Genomic DNA, 18,002 nt, shown 5'->3' on the forward strand with positions numbered 1-18,002 from the left:
ACATCAATGAGAGAGAAACATCGATCAGCTGCCTCCTGCACACCCTCCACTGGGGATGTGCCCGCAACCAAGGTACATGCCCTTGGCCGGAATCGAACCTGGGACCCTTGAGTCCGCAGGCCGACGCTCTATCCACTGAGCCAAACCAGTTAGGGCCGTACATCTTTTTAAAAGCAGAGCACATCTTAGGAAAAGGGTAGCCTTACAGAGTACCTTTGTCCTGCCCGTTCCCAGAGGGCTTTCCCCATGGAAGTCAGTGAGGGTCCGCTTTTCATCTTGCCACTGATTTAGTTGCAGAGAAGAGAGAAAAAGAATTCAGAAGTCTCTCACATTTATACAGTTGTTCAAAAATAATTTATGTGAGGCATGTTGATGCCATCAATAACAACAAAATGTGAAATTGGGTTCCATGAAAGAAGCAGGTTTTAAACAGTTTAAGTATTGCTCTCAAGCTGCACATGATTACAAATTAAGAGATACACAATATCATTAGCATCCTGGATTTAGATGATTAACCTCTTACAACATTAAAACATAGAAATGTATAATTAAGGTGTGCCTTAATGAATGCGTTAGATTACTTTGTGTCAGTTGTTATTTTGGTGATAAGTGAACACAGCATCATAGTTCCCTTGTCTGTAAAACGAGAAGTTTAGATTAAAATATATCCAAGATTCCTCCCAGCTTGCTGATTTCATAATTGTATATTAATAACACCTATAATGAGCTAGTAGTATTTGAGTATTTGGTTTACACTTTAAATTTTCAAAAGCTTCCCAGAACTTTCCATGTAATAATTTCAGAAAATTCACCAATCTTAGGAGGGGCTTGATGGATGCTGAATGGTACAGACAGGAAATGGTACAGTAGGGAAAGATGCATGAGTTATAATTTGCTGAACCAGGGGAAGGTTGCTCCAGGATTCTAGAAACCCAAATTTGTCACAGCTTCTGAAGGTGGGCTGAGAAGTAGGGGGAAACAGGAGGACGGGGATGTTGTTGCTGCTCATTGCCTGGGAGGCAGGACCTGCTAGATCCGTGGTCGGCAAACTGCGGCTCACGAGCCACATGTGGCTCTTTGGCCTCTTCTGTGTGGCTCTTCCTAAGCCTTAGGAGTACCCTAATTAAGTTAATAACAGTGTACCTACCTATATAGTTTAAGTTTTAAAAATTTGGCTCTCAAAAGAAATTTCAATCGTTGTACTGTTGATATTTGGCTCTGTTGACTAATGAGTTTGCCGACCACTGTCTAGAATAGATCATGGCTGTGTCCCAGTGAAGATTATTTTCCTGTCCTATTTTCACACACCATCACAGTGTGGCCCAAACTGTGCTCTTGGATGTTTTGATTGTATCTCCACTGTTTTTACTGTGATCTACGGGGAAACATTTAACTTGATGTGTTGTTTATTTATGGTCTTATTTTTGTACCTGGTGCTATAGTTTACTGAAAACCTTCCAAGATTAGAGGCTACATGAGAAGGAGCATCAACCTGAGTCAGCATACCCGGTCCAGCCCTCTGTCCACCCCACACTGGCCGGTGATGAATAATTGTCTTTTACATTTCACCAAGTCATGGGCAGATCTGACGTTTTAACTATGGTATGCTAAAAATACGGTTTTCTGTCAATTTAGGAAGACTCACCCAAAGCCATTTTTGGGTTGTTAAATACGTTTTATTAGTCTTGACTAGTTGTGACTCCCAGTTCTAGGTGGTTGTGAAGAGGGCTTGATCTTGCAAATCCTTCTGACCCAGGTCTCTCTGTGACAATCTTGATGTTATTGCATCTCTTCTTATGATCGGGATACCATCAATTCGAGTGTGCACGTTGTGCACAAATACATTTGCACACATCCTTTAGACAGAGATGACAAAAGATGTAGATTTCCCATTATTGTGCCTTTCCTGGCTTCTCACACACTGCCACCGTAATCATTTCAGATCCTGGTGCTCTCCAAACCACATTTACCTAAGGCAGCGAAGGCCATTTATTTTCATATCTGTCTGTTGGTACCTTGGAAGGGCTAATGTTTTTTATTTATTTGATTGTTACTACTCTTAATCATTACAAAAATCTTATTACTGCCCATATATAAATCAGGAAAAACAAATTTGATTTTTAGCATTCTAATGTGGTTAAAAAATTCATGAATAAAAGAAACTTCTTATGCAAATGTAAGCTACTGACAGAGAATAAATATGGGTATAAACGCTTGCTATTATAATAATCTTTTGACCTCAGCCATCCTTTATATAGCCCAAGTAATGACTGTTTGATATTTATTATAAAGCATATTAAGTCCCTTGATTAACTGAACCTTTCATTTCTCTTTTTTTGTTTCATGTAGCAATGAAAATAGATTGTTCTATTATCATTCTTGCCAGGAAATTTATAAAATATATAAAATTATTCATAAATGTATTTTAAACTGGAGAAATATTAATGTATTATTGGGTGTACTGAGCAGAAAACATTTCTTTTCACATTTGAATGGCAGGCACATGATTATAAATTTACTTCCTACTGAATATTAATCATCAACTCCAAATGGCTGGTGGCTAAAGCTCCGAGAGGCAGCCAAGAGATGTAAATTCTTACCCTCATCATGGACTTTTGATGTGATTTTGATTAATATTTAAAATTGAGCGACCTCCGATTTAAAAGAAAAAAAAGAAGATCATTTTCCTGAGAAATCCAAGGGCAGGATGGTCTCAAGATGGGCTATCATCCCTTCTGCTCCCCTCTTGGCTACTGTGATCTGGGCTCTCTTGTTCCTCCTCCTGCATATGACTTCCTTCTTGGTCCCTTGCTTCCTCTGCTCGGCTTAAAACCCTGGTGTACTTAGCGTGCCAACCTCAGTCCACTTCTGTTCTCACTCCACTGTGCACATATTCTGAGGACATTCTCACTCATACTTACAGTTTATAGGCGCTTGCCTGTCCTTGGACTTCAGATGCCTCTCCAGGCCACCTTTACCAGGACAACTCCCCTCTGTACCGCCTTTGCTCTCATTCACCTTGTCACCCTCCTTCCAGTTGTCCTGTGACCTCTTTAGTCTGGTTCAGCACTGACTTCCCTGCACTCAGCAAGCCCCTAGCATGGAGTAGGCACTTGGAATGTGTCTGCTGATTTAATGCGCACAATTGAACTCATTATTCTCCCCACTCCCAACCCTAACTCACTCACTCTCTCTCTCTCTCTCTCTCTCTCTCTCTCTCTCAACAGTGCATCTATTTCCTGTGTTGTGTCTCTCAATGAACAACACCCACCATCCAGTCTCCCCTACCTCCTCTCTTGTCCAGCACTGCCCTGCTTCTTCTTTTGCTCCCCATCCAGTCTTTTAAAGTCTGTCTTCTGTGTATTCTGGGTCCAGTTTTTCCCCTCCACCCAACATACCACTGCCTTGGTCCTAGGCTTTCATGTATCTCACCTGGATTGTGGCCAGATACTTCAGCCTTCCAATCTGGTTTTCTCAGATCCATTCTTCATACTGTTGCCAGACTAATCTGTCCAAAGTATCTATCTGAACATGTACCCTCCTAAGGTTACAAGAAAACTGCAAACATTACTAAGACTGCAAAAAGATCCAAATAAATGCCAGGGGTTTTCTGTGCTCCCTGTGTGGGAAGACAGTACAGTGAGGTGTTCATGCTTTCCGGGTTTATGTTTTTGCTTTATTACAAGGCTAATCAAGAGCACAAAGCAGTTTTCTGAGAAAATTGGATAAAATGATTCACTCGTCTTATAAATTAAATGAGTGAGAATAAATGAAACTTGAAATGTAAGTGTATAGTCTTTGCAGTAAGAAAACTTGGTGTTAAATCTCAGTTCAGCTACACATTAGCTGTGTGGACTTGCATAGTAGTACTAACCCCTATCTCTTCCCTATGTCTGTCTCTTTAAAATAGGATTACAATAGGAACTTTTCTTAAGAATTTTTGTGAGGATTAAATAACATGACAGAATGCCTGTGGTGTATTTAGCACAATGTCTGATACCTAGTAAATGCTTAATAAATATTAGCAGAATTAAAAGAATATGAAAATCATACACACAAACACATTTATCTAACACAGAGATGAAAGAATAGTAATAGTGGTTGTCTCTATATGGCAGAGTTATAATTTTCCTCACTTGTGTCTTCATTCTCTACAATTATCATTTGTTACTTTTAAGTAGAAAAAAAATCTTTCAATGACTTCCCACCTTTACACAATAAATCCCAGCTCCCTTAGACCTCATTCAGTGTCCTCCTTAAACTCACCTCTCCTTACAGCTGCTTTCTGCCTACCTCTTTAGTCATCACGAATCCTGAGTTACTTTATTCCTTGCTCATATTCCTTCCTGTCTGCAAGCCTTGCTGCCTCCTCTGCCCAGCATGTCCACTCCTAACTTTGATTTATTGTTGCTCCTCTGTCTAAGATTTAGCTTAAAATCACTCATCCCATCAGGCTCAGCATTTGGATTTCTGTGTTTAAATTATCTGGTTTTGTGTCTGTCTCCCTCTATAGAATGTTTTCCTCCAGAATGAGGACTTTACCAGAACCTGAAATACAAGATAACTAAGTTAGAGTCCCTGCCCTCAGGTTGTGTGTAGCAGAAGGAGAAAGGCATGTAAATGCATGAAGGTGATAAATGTTATAGGATCTCTGACACCAGCACCTGTAGAGCATAGTAGGGCAGAATCAAGGGTTCAGTTAGTTTCTCTGGGAGGGTGGGGAGTTAGGGTGCAGAAGGTTTTCATTCAAGAGGTGGGGGTTGGGGGGAGAGGACGGGGAGTTAGGGTGCAGAAGGTTTTCATTCAAGAGGTGAGACGCTGCTTAATAGGTGTTTCCTGGGCAGAAGACTTGGGGACAGTGTTCCAAGCAGCGTGTGGGAAAACGTTCCAGCATTCAGTATGGCGATGAGTTGAGTTTGAGGTGGGGTCTCCATGCTGCTTGGCACATAGACGCTCAGACCAAGGTGAACAGGGTTCCTGCTCCTCCTGGTAGCTGTCTTTGGGCCTCCGGAGTTTGTGCATCCCCAGAAGTTATGTACAATACCTTACGTTTATGTGCTTCCGAGAGGTTTTCTAGGAGAGGATCCTGAATTCCACCCAATTGTCCCAAAGTGTTGCACGGCCAATGAAAGGTTAAAACCACTCTTGACAGAGTGGGCGAGGTGAGGGGTGAAGGCTAGAAAAGAATTTGAAGGTAAACTGTCCCAGCTGCAGCGGGTGGGGTGCACCTGGGCATCCACAGGGCACTTACCTGCTGGAGCCACTAAGGGCCTGGTCACAAAGGGCAATTCTGTTCATGGTTCCAGCCAGCGTTTTCTAGCTCCTTTCAGCAAGCAGGCTCAGTCCTGCATCTTTTGTTTACTCCAGCGAAGCCAGTTCAGCGTTCTTTCCCTGGTAGTCAAAGCAGCTCTCCAGGTGGGAAACATTACAGGGTTGAAAGACTCGGGAGAGAATGGAAGCACCATATGTTTTCTTCTGAAACTAAATTGAGGAGGTGAATATGTGAGGAGGAGAAGAAAGCAAACATAGTAATCAAAGCAGGTCAGTGGCAATACTGTTCAATAGGCTGCATTAAAAGATAGAAACAGCATCAACGCCCCCCTCTACCCCCCCGCCCAACTGTGTAGGGTCAGCTCATTCATTCCTCAGCCGCTGATGAAGAGATATGTGAATTATCTAACTCCCAGAGTCCTGCCCAGGCAGATCCTCTGCCCTGCTGTGCTGCTGTAGTAATACCCCATACAGACCTTTGTTCTAGAACACATACCGCTGTGGTGTAACTGTGGATATCCTTTTCTTCCAAAGGGAAGACTGGCTTCTTTTTGAATGTCCAGCCTTTAGCGCTGGGCTCAGTTCATGTTTTTCAAAAGAATGAACTCCAGCTTTCTAGCCTGAAGATACTGGAATTCTTGTTTAACATGCACAAAGGAAACCCCAAACTGCTGAAAATTTCCATTATCCTTTGCCCAGTGAGGCACTCAAGTGGAAGAGCTAATCAAGGAAGGGAGAGATCTGCAAAGATAAGGGCTGCTCTTTTGGAGGGATTTTGGCAGGATGTGGAATCTGATGACAGACACTCAGCTTGCTAAACAAATGTTGATAACCACAAGGCAAAGGACAAAGGTTGTAGGAGCAGACGTGGAGGGCACTGTTGGTCACCCTGGGATCTGGCATCTGGCTCAGAGGCACCCCCACCCCCCTCCTCCCCAGCTGCCACCCAAAGGCATGTAACCTTCAGAACCATAACGGTTAGTTTATTTTCCAGAGCTGTACTCTGGGATGCTCAGCTCTGTTCGAGGGAGTCAGAGGATCCCAGCTGACAGTGCGAGGTGAGCGTGCAGAGGGCTCAGAGGAACCACGAGCGTAAAGATTTAAAAATGGGAGAATGTTGAAGAAGAAACTGAAGGGTGGCTTTATGATCTCAGGTCTCAGGTATTTGAAATTCACAGAGAATAGTGATTAGTCTTTTCCAGTTACTGGAGAACAAAGAACAGGAAAATCGTTTTTGAACTGTATCATAAAGGCTTCTGAATTGGATGGGGTGAATGAGAAGATTGCTGAAACGATCTTCCTATACTCCTGTCATGTTAACTCTATTAGTTATAGATAGTTGGTCACTTTTAGCATTCAAGTCACTCCAGCACTATTGTTTTCCCAGACTAGACACTAGATCTGGAGCAGGAAAGGGAAGGGAACTCGTGACACGGATTGAGCACTTGCTGCCAGCAGGCTCTGGGTTTCCTGCCTCCCTGAGTTGAAAACATCATCCCATTCAGTACCCAAGGGGTAGGTATGATGATCCCCATTTATTTGTGAGGAACCAGGCCAGGAGCCCTCAGGATGACAATCATAGGTGGCAATCCTAGGTCTGTATTATGTGTTCCTTCAGTGCTGAATCTGTGCGACTCCAAAGTTCTGTCTTCTAATTTATCTGTAAATGGGATGAATTTAGTGTTTACAGAGGCTGTTTGGATGCCTCCCTCTCTGTGAGGCATTTCAGACGGGCCTGTCCCAGGTCCTGAGAGCCTTTCCCTTTAGAACAAGTGCACTTTTGATCCAGTTTGGCACTTGTATGTCCAAAACAACCATCTATTACCTCTCAGTCTGGGCACAACATACTTATAAAGCAGCAGATCTGTAATGCATGCTCTCTGGCATAGCAAAAAGAAAAAGAAGAAAAATACATTCCAATATAATAAAGATAAAATTTGAACTCCCACAGCATGCCTTTGGACTGTGCACAGGGAAGGCAAGCACAGATGTGTGCCATATACACGCACATCAGCATCATAGCAACGTGAACGGTCCCCATCCAGGTTAAACCTGCTGGTGGCCAGACCTTCCTGTCCCTGATGTCTGCTGTGCCTCATCTGTTTCTGATTATAAGCGTTATATGCCAGCCATTGTGGATATTTTGGAAAATACAGAAAATTGTAGCTAAAACAAAATTTACCTCTAATGCTACTGCCCAAACATAAAACAAACATGAATACTTTAGCGTGCTTCTTTCCAGCTTTTTAAAAACACAGATGTAATTTAATATAGTTTAGACAGATAGTTTCCCGCCTTTTCACTTACCTTGCCTCATAAGCATTGTGGTAAAATACACGTAACACAAAATTGACCATTTTACCCAATTTCAGATGTACAATTCAGTGACATTGAGTACATTATTCACAATGTTGTACAACCATCACCACTGCCCATCTCCAGAACTTTTTCATCATCCACATTCTCTATACTTAAAATAGTTAAGTTAAACATGCTTCACAGACCACAGTTAAAAATGCTTCACAGACCACATTTAGTAGTGGTGTAATACTTCACCATATAGTATTTACTTGAAAGCATTTCTCGCAAACATTCAACAGGTAACTTATTTTGTGATCCCTGCAAGGTAGATTTTATGGCTAAGGCAGTGAACAAAACATGGTTTTTGCCTTCTGGGACCTTAAATCTGGTGGAGGAAATGGCCATCAGCAGGCAGTTTGAGTCCTGGAGAGCATGTAGTAGGAGAACCTTGTAGTATAATTTCCATGATCATTTATTGATTATTGCACATCTCGTGTGTAGCAGATTTTTTTCCTTTTATAAATAATGTGAGATATTTGTAGGTATAAATATATGTTCACATTTCAGATTATTTTATGAAGATGGCAAAAAAAAAGTGTCATTACTGGGCTACTCATTGTACAGGGGCAGTCGAGGTGCTGCCCCCAAACATTTTCTTTGCCTTTTACACCTGATGAGCTCTACTAACCTCTTTTTACAAATGTGTATCTAATTTGCATTGAGCAGGATTGTGGGAAGAGCAAGGGAGGGAAGAGATAAGGGATCCTAGCTGAGGTGGACACTATGTCACAAGTATCCTGTCAACTGCCCAGCTGTTTGTACATTTCCAGGCTCTGGTTTGACCCCTGCTTTAGGGCTGTGCTCCAAGTGCATGCAGACTGAGGACTGAGCGTGGCTCCCTTCTGTGAAATTCCAGGCGTGGGAACTCGAGGCCCTTTGTGAACTAAAAGTAGCCTCAAAAAAAATAGTATGTTTATCACTTAAACAGAAACTCCATCTATTATCAGAGCAGGAAGAGACCTCTGAGTGTCACACAATCTCCTCTGTTCAGATGGAGATTCTGAGGCTTACAAAGCTAAGAAATATTCTGAAGGAAACCAGTTGGATAAACATCAAAGAGGGATTAAAACTCAGGTCTCTTGATTTATCTGGTGATCACCCCATGACCTGCCCGAGGTTGTCTTGGCCTTTGTTCTTCTGTTTACAGGAATTCATTTCTTCTTTTCACTTTTAAATCCCTGATTTTATTCGCTGCTGTTTGGTTCCATGATGGTACTCATTTTCAGTATTGAACACCATACTCGTGCTGGCTAATGCCTGTCAGCCATCATTACGTTATGCCAGTGTGTTGCATGCCTATTCCATGTTTGTCCTTAGCCTACTAATTTGTTTGACTTCTGACTGCTCTCTTTATCTTGGCCCCATTGGTGACTGGAAAGTTTCTGTTGACTGTGGCCAAAGTAATCAGTAATGTCTTATTTTGCTTTCTTTGGATCAATCAATAATGTCTTCTTTTGCTCCCTTTGCTCTCTTCTTGTTAGTCCCTTTGGGTAATTTTGTTGGGTTTTGTATTTTTTTAAAATTAATTTTAAGAGGTAAGACACCCTCTGGTGATACAGTAAATGTGAAAACCTGGTCCAGGGCCAAAGAGGAAACAGTTTTTAAATAGATCATTGGTGTTGAGAATAGGAATATTAGCACAGATTTCTGATGTATTCATTTTGTGGTAGCGGGTAGATAATGGTTGGTAAAGCTTTACCATGGATACATGTGACTATCTTTATGTAAATGTGCATAAACTATTTTTATGTGTAGTCAATCTTCTTTCTAAGATCAAATTTACAAAAAGAAAAAAGTTAGCATTGTTTTGTGTTAGACAAAGTGCCATTATCTTCAGTAGAACTTTATGTCTACATAATGACTCTAAATATAGGACCATGGACCCCTGATAATAATTAGAAAAAGGAACTTAAAAAGCAGAGCACCAAATTTGGTCTGAGGCTGTCAACCCCAATAGGAAGTGGTTGTTATGCAGTTGAAAAATCCTATAGCTTAGTTTCTATACAATTTCTGATAATCAGAATCTCAAAATAATTCAGGTCCTTTCATTTATGAGAGAAAGGAACAATTTCTCATTTATCTTGAGTCTTTTATGTTCATAATTTCATCCTTAATGAAAAAGGCAGTGGCATTTTCATTGTGAAAATAGTTTTCCTGAATTTATACCTGAGCCTGTTATTGCAGTGTTTCAAACCCAATTGGCATTAGCCTGGATAGTTATTTTTATACAAAAGCAACTTAAAATTTGATTTTGGAGTGTCTTAATTTTAAAGATCATTTCAGACATCTGTTCCTCCTGTGTTGGGTCTACTGAATGGAAGTATTAACCAAAGATCTAAGGAATAGATATAGCAAACTCCACTTCCCAGAAAGATGGGTAGCCACTGCCATTCCGTATTCAGAGAACTTGAAAACCCAAAGAGACACACCCTGGCTATCATCATGACAGTTATATTTTTTAAGTGCCCAGCAGGCCATGTGTTATGTTCCATTTGGTATTCATAACAGCACTGTTAAGAGAGGCTAGGGTGATGCCCATTTTCCAGATTAGGAAACTGAGATTTTTCTCAACTGGTTTTAATCATCTGGTTAACATCCTGATGCCCCTTGATTGATTGGTTTTTGTCATTCTCATCACCCCTGCTCTATTCTGAACACCACAGCTAGTCCCATCCATGTTCTTTATAACATTATTCTTCCGAAACTCTTTCAAGATTCCACCCTTCATAGGGATAAAGTCCAAACTTCAGTATATTCAGGTTGGCTCTATTTCTTTAACCTTATAGCCCTATATCCCACAACCTTCTTCTTTTTAAAATTTTTTTATCTTATTTTTTTTTTAATTTCTTTATTAAGGTATTACATATGTGCTCTTATCCCCCCATTGTCCCCCTACCCCCCAACTCATGCCCTCACCCCCCTGTTGTCTGTGTCCATACAACCTTCTTCTAAGAACATGCAGTACATACCTACCCTAAGGTGATTGATACTGTGTACTTTCCAACCTGTTCCTCTGCCCCAGCATACCTTCTTTGCCAAGCACTCTGCTAGAATCTTAGGGAGACAGTTCTTGCCTTCAAAACTTTACACTTAGTGGCAAGACAAACCTGGGCATAAATCACTTCTCCTTATGTAGTTATTACAGTATTATTGACTATATTCTCAGTGCTGTACTTTACATCCCATGACTGCTTTTTAATTATCAATCCGTACTTCTCAATCCCTTCACCTTTTCACCCAGTCCCACAACCTCCCTCTCCCTTTCTGGTAATCATCAGCCTGATCTCTGTATTTATGAGTCTGTTTCTGGTTTGTTTGTTCATTTATATTATTCATTAGACTCCACATATAAGTGAAATCATATGGTATTTTGTCTATCTCTGACTGACTTATTTCACTTAGCATAATACCTTCTAGGTCCATGCTGTTGCAAAGGGTAAGATTTCATTCTTTTCTTTTTTATTAACCTTGGATTTAATTTTCAACTTAAAAGCCTTCAAATTGTTTTGAAACCAGTGATGACTGACTAAAGCAATGCAATGAAATGCATTTAGGTTTCACCTTTTTCAAGTAAAGGTTTGAGGCAATTCCAGCCAAAAACATGCATTAATAAAATTAACAGGTTAGAAATTAAAAAACAACAACAGCAACAGTACCCAAGAAAAAGAAAACAGCAAATATAACTATTCCATGCTTTATGGTTCTCAAGATTGCTGTGAATGGGTTGCCAGCACTGCCTTGGTATTCCTGGCAAAGTATAATTGTTCTCATTATCACACAAAAATAATAAACCTCTACCTATGAAATGATGTAGAAGAAGCCCACATTTTCTTTCTTTTGTTAATATTAAGATCAAGGCAGGGTCAACATTGATCTCTGCCCTCTTTGGAATCCTGAAGCGCTGCGTGTGCTAATCCAAGTGCTACCCAAGACCAGCAGCCGTGGTGTCACCTGGCAGCTTCTTAGAAATGGGGACTCTTAGGCCCCACCCCAGACCTGCCAAGTACTATTGCATTGTGTGTATGTACTACCACTTTTTTTATCCATTTGTCTATTGGTGGGCACTTAGGTTGCTTCCATAGCATGGCTATTGTAAATCCTATATAATAAAAGGGCAATATGCAAATTGACCCTCACAGCAGAATGACTGGTTGTTATGATACGCACTGACCACCGGGGGGCAGATGCTCAATGCAGGAGCTGCCCCCTGGTGGTCAGTGCACTCCCGCAGGGGGAACTTTGCTCAGCCACAAGCCGGGCTGATGGCTGCAAGCGCAGCGGCATCGGTGGCGGGAGCCTCTCCTGCCTCCTCAGCAGTTCTAAGGATGTCCTACTGACGGAAACGGGCCTAAGCCGCAGTCAGACATCCCCCGAGGGCTCCTGGGCTGCCAGAGGGATGTCTGACTGCCAGCTTAGGCCTGATTCCCTGGGGAGCAGGCCTAAGCCAACAAGTGGACATCCCCCAACGGGTCCCAGACTGTGAGAGAGCACAGGCCGGGCTGAGGGATCCCCCCCGCCGAGTGCACAAATTTTTGTGCACTGGGCCTCTAGTCTTCATAGGGATAAAGTCCAAACTTCAGTATATTCAGGTTGGCTCTATTTCTTTAACCTTATAGCCCTATATCCCACAACCTTCTTCTTTTTAAAATTTTTTTATCTTATTTTTTTTTTAATTTCTTTATTAAGGTATTACATATGTGCTCTTATCCCCCCATTGTCCCCCTACCCCCCAACTCATGCCCTCACCCCCCTGTTGTCTGTGTCCATACAACCTTCTTCTAAGAACATGCAGTACATACCTACCCTAAGGTGATTGATACTGTGTACTTTCCAACCTGTTCCTCTGCCCCAGCATACCTTCTTTGCCAAGCACTCTGCTAGAATCTTAGGGAGACAGTTCTTGCCTTCAAAACTTTACACTTAGTGGCAAGACAAACCTGGGCATAAATCACTTCTCCTTATGTAGTTATTACAGTATTATTGACTATATTCTCAGTGCTGTACTTTACATCCCATGACTGCTTTTTAACTATCAATCCGTACTTCTCAATCCCTTCACCTTTTCACCCAGTCCCACAACCTCCCTCTCCCTTTCTGGTAATCATCAGCCTGATCTCTGTATTTATGAGTCTGTTTCTGGTTTGTTTGTTCATTTATATTATTCATTAGACTCCACATATAAGTGAAATCATATGGTATTTTGTCTATCTCTGACTGACTTATTTCACTTAGCATAATACCTTCTAGGTCCATGCTGTTGCAAAGGGTAAGATTTCATTCTTTTCTTTTTTATTAACCTTGGATTTAATTTTCAACTTAAAAGCCTTCAAATTGTTTTGAAACCAGTGATGACTGACTAAAGCAATGCAATGAAATGCATTTAGGTTTCACCTTTTTCAAGTAAAGGTTTGAGGCAATTCCAGCCAAAAACATGCATTAATAAAATTAACAGGTTAGAAATTAAAAAACAACAACAGCAACAGTACCCAAGAAAAAGAAAACAGCAAATATAACTATTCCATGCTTTATGGTTCTCAAGATTGCTGTGAATGGGTTGCCAGCACTGCCTTGGTATTCCTGGCAAAGTATAATTGTTCTCATTATCACACAAAAATAATAAACCTCTACCTATGAAATGATGTAGAAGAAGCCCACATTTTCTTTCTTTTGTTAATATTAAGATCAAGGCAGGGTCAACATTGATCTCTGCCCTCTTTGGAATCCTGAAGCGCTGCGTGTGCTAATCCAAGTGCTACCCAAGACCAGCAGCCGTGGTGTCACCTGGCAGCTTCTTAGAAATGGAGACTCTTAGGCCCCACCCCAGACCTGCCAAGTACTATTGCATTGTGTGTATGTACTACCACTTTTTTTATCCATTTGTCTATTGGTGGGCACTTAGGTTGCTTCCATAGCATGGCTATTGTAAATCCTATATAATAAAAGGGCAATATGCAAATTGACCCTCACAGCAGAATGACTGGTTGTTATGATACGCACTGACCACCGGGGGGCAGATGCTCAATGCAGGAGCTGCCCCCTGGTGGTCAGTGCACTCCCGCAGGGGGAACTTTGCTCAGCCACAAGCCGGGCTGATGGCTGCAAGCGCAGCGGCATCGGTGGCGGGAGCCTCTCCTGCCTCCTCAGCAGTTCTAAGGATGTCCTACTGACGGAAACGGGCCTAAGCCGCAGTCAGACATCCCCCGAGGGCTCCTGGGCTGCCAGAGGGATGTCTGACTGCCAGCTTAGGCCTGATTCCCTGGGGAGCGGCTTAAGCTGGCAGGTGGACATCCCCCGAGGGTTCCCTGACTGCGAGAGAGTGCAGGCCGGGCTGAGGGACCTCCCCCCACCCCGAGTGCATGAATTTTCATGCACTGGGCCTCTAGTAACTCTACAGTGAACATAGAATAGGGATGCATACATCTTTTTTAAATAGTGTTTTGGGTTTTTTTCAGATAAACCCCCAGAAGTGGAACCATTGGGACATAAGGCAATCTCGTTTTTAATTTTTTGAGGAACCTCCATGCTATTTTCCACAGTAGATGCGCCAATCTGCATTCCCACCAATAGTGTATGAGGGCTCCCTTTTCTCCACATCTTTGCCAATACTTGTTGTTTGTTGATATATTGATGATAGCCATTCTGTCAGGTGTGAGGTGATATAGTTCATTATGGTTTTAATTTGCATATCTCCAATGATTAGTGACATTGAACATCTTTTAATATGTCTATTGGCCATCTCTTTAGAAGAATTTAGGTTCTTTGCCCATTTTTTAATTGGGTTGTTTGTGTTTTTTGGTGTTGAGTTGTCAGAATTCTTTATGAATTTTGGATATTAACCCCTTATCAGATGTATCATTGGTGAATATGTTTTCCCATTCAGTGGGTTGTCTTTTTATTCTGTTGATTTCTTTTGCTGTGCAGAAGCTTTTTATGGAGAACACTTTGTAAAGTATATAAATGTCTAACCACTGTTCTGTACACCTAAAACTAATACAAAAAAATATTTAATAAATAACGGGAAAAAACTTTTAAAATTTTTTAATTAAAATATCGGCAAGTTAAATGAAAATGATGTAAAAAAGGAAAAGGGGGTTACCATATTTCTATTAAAATAATCTTATTCACATATTTTTTTAAATCACTTCTCCTTTACCTTTATTACAATTCTAGATTGGTGTAGAGCTCTTGCCCTTTGTGGGACTTTCTCTAATTACTCAAGGCAGATCCTGCCTTCCTCTGAAAGCAGCCTGAGCTGGCATCTTCAGGTTTTGATCTTCTTTTCCTGTGATTGGATCTTAACCCATTCTTTGGTTATAGACTCCATAGGCAAAGTTGGGATTTTAATGTATCTTTGATCTCTAAACTCTCATATTTAAAGGGAAGATTGATTAATTTGTAAAAATCCATAAAATTTTGCAAAGAAAATTTTAGCCTTGGACTACCATACTTTTGATGCATTGTATTGTGTTCTGAGACCACATGTGTTAAAGTATAAAATATTAGGCTGGCACACATATATAGCATGTCATTTATTTTTCTGGATGTTTAAACCCTGGTGCCAAGTCTTTTTAAAAAATCAAGTTATTAATATTAATACACCTTCCTTTTCATTAGTTATCAGCATGAGAAGAAAGCCTTTTGAATATAAGCCAGGCCTTAAAATGGCACTAATAAATAAAGTATCCTGGGCTCTAGCCCTTCACGTTGTGGGATTTGTTAAAATGACCATAAAAAAATAAATGGCGTGAGCAGAAAGAGTCCTGAATCAGGAAGTAGGAAACCTGTTTTAGTCCTGGCTGCATCCCTTAGCAGGTGACCGATGTCATCAGAAGCACCATGAGCTCCGAGGAGACCATCTGCATCATTGCGGACACAGCGGGTTTCTGACCCAGCAAAGACTCTGATGGGTGCTTCTCTCCATGACTTCAGGTGAATTTTACCCATGTATTTATTTATATGTTCTGTTAGTTGGATAGGGCTACTGTAACAAAACACTCACAGACTGGGTGGTTTAAACAGCAGAAATTGATTCTCACACAATTCTTGAGGCTTTACTAGTTGTACTGGTTAATAATGCGAATTTTGTAATCAAAGAAAACACGGTAATTTCAAGAGAAACATCAAAAGTGCTTTATTCAAAGTAATGTCCATCACTAGCTACACATTTCCCCCATCTTTCAGGCAATTTGTGGATACTGTCTCAATAGAACTTTTCTTGTTTTGAGGCAAATCATTCAGAGACCCAATTTTCCACTTCCTATGTTTTGAAGTGCTGCTCAGAAATTGTGTGTGCCATCAATCGGAACAAGTGGTAATCTGAAGGAGCAAGGACTGGTGAATATGGCGGGTGGATTAATACTTCCCAGGCAAGATCTTTTAATGTGTCTTTAATTGGTTTTGAAGTGTGTGATGGTGCGTTATCATGAAGCAAAATTACTTTGCCGTGTCTTCTGGCATATTCTGGTCGTTTCATGATCAAAGCATGATTCAAATTGATTATTTGTTGTCGGTAGCGATCAGTATTAATGGTTTCACCTGGTTTTATCAGCTCATAATACACCACACCTTCCTGATCCCACCAAACGCAGAGCATTGTCTTCTTTCTGAAGCAATTTGGCCTTGTAGTTGATGTTGATGGTTGACCTGGATCAACCCATGATTTTGTGCATTTGGGATTCTCAAAATAAATCCACTTTTCACCGCCAGTCACAATTCGATGCAAAAAAGACTTTCGTGCCATTGAAGCAACATTTACTGATGACTTTTTGGTTTTCCATTTGTCTTTCGTTCAGTTAATGTGGTATCCATTTTCCTTCCTTTAAAATCTTCCCCATTGTTGTAAACGATCAGAAATTGTTTGCCAAGCAATGTTTAATCTTTCTGCAAGTTGTTTTTGAGTTTGACACGCATCTTCATCCAATAATGCTTTAATTGTTGGTCTTCAAACTTTTTTGGTTGACCTGGATATTCTTTGTCTTTCACATTGAAATCATCACTTTTAACGCATTTAAACCAGCGTTCACAAGTATCTTGAGATGGAGCATGTTCACCATAAGCTTCCCAACGTATGAATAACGTTTTCTTCAAAATAAAGTAATGAATTAAAACTTCCCACAAGTGCTCTTTTTTTGGCACAAAGTTTGATATTTTTAAGCATAAAAATATCTATGATGTTAACACCTTCAGCAAATTTGACATAAGAAGTTTTGAAGCTTGCTGTCAGTACAACAAAATAGCATACATACTGCCGGGAGCCAGTTCCAGCATGTCAGCAGGACTGAATCATCTCGAGATGGCTGAGGGCATTTCCCCAAACCTGAAAAGGATGCATAAATGATTGCTTGCTGCCAGACAACTCAGGGCATCTCAATCTACATGTTATTGCCTCCTACTGGCCAAACACCTGAACAGCCATAGGCAATTCCCCAATCTGACAATGGATTGTGTATACAAAACCCTACCCTTTGATTTGTATATCTCCACCTTGCTTTAGGACAAATTGTGTTAATAAATAGCAAGGGGTCCTGAGACAAGGAGAACTTAGTTCCTTTAGCTAACTCTTCTCTGACTCCCCATAATACCTTTCAAAATTATGTTTCATCTCTAGACTCTTGATTAATTTATGCATAACCCTTCTCCAGATTACTGAACCCTTCTAGATGCTGGATTAAGACCACCAGTGTTAACATATCAAATCGCATATATATCAACATATGTGTAACTCCATCTGTTGAAAAAAAAACCTCGTTATTTACGTACACCTAGTAAGTCCAAGGTCAAGGTGTTGGCACATTTGGTTTCTTCTGAGGCCTCTCTCCTTGGCTTGCAGAAGCCACCTTCTTGCTGTGTTCTCATACGGTCTTTCCTGTGCTCATCCCTGGCGTCTTTGCACGCATCCATATTCCCTGTTCTTAAAAGGATGCTGATCAGATTGGATTAGGGCCCACCCTAACGGCTTCATTTTAACCTCATGGCCTCTTTGAAGGCCCTGTCTCCATATACAGTTGCATTCTGAGATACCAACAGTTAGGGCTTCAAGTTATGAATTTTGAGGAGACCCATTTGAGCCTATAACATCTATTTAAAATAACATTCTTTGTTTTGAATTATATATAAAGAAACTTGTATAGAGGAGAAACCGAAAATAGCCTTCTACCCACTTAATGCCTGTTATTAAAAGGAGGAGGATATAAGTACATGAAAAGATAATTAAAACTGTACTAAAGGGTATAAAAGGCAAAAATAATACTCTCCTGGCCTTCCCTTCTCCACTAAGGCAACTTCCTTCAACACCTTTACATCGGTGTTTGCTATACAGGCAGCAGGCACATTTTTTTCGTGTCATAATGTATCATACAGACTACAGATAA

General features: G+C 40.8%; 1 protein-coding gene across 4 annotated transcripts in view; it reads left to right on the forward strand.

The window, feature by feature from the left end:
* The window catches only part of ANO6 (anoctamin 6), a 183,935-nt gene that overhangs the window by 23,661 nt on the left and 142,272 nt on the right, over positions 1 to 18,002 (forward strand). For 2 of the 4 annotated variants that reach the window (XM_014529563.1, XM_005881708.2), the window contains exon 1: positions 15,537 to 15,561. The exons of 1 other annotated variant lie outside the window; for it this stretch is intronic. In XM_014529563.1, the coding sequence (XP_014385049.1) occupies positions 15,552 to 15,561 (10 nt within the window). In that variant the 5' untranslated portion in view covers positions 15,537 to 15,551. Of the gene's footprint in view, positions 1 to 1,467; positions 1,541 to 15,536; positions 15,562 to 18,002 lie in introns of those variants that run through there. One more of the 4 variants, XM_014529568.1, reaches the window with a different exon arrangement.

Source organism: Myotis brandtii, unplaced genomic scaffold, assembly GCF_000412655.1.
Source record: "Myotis brandtii unplaced genomic scaffold, ASM41265v1 scaffold686, whole genome shotgun sequence".
In the NCBI taxonomy this organism is placed as follows: domain Eukaryota; kingdom Metazoa; phylum Chordata; class Mammalia; order Chiroptera; family Vespertilionidae; genus Myotis; species Myotis brandtii.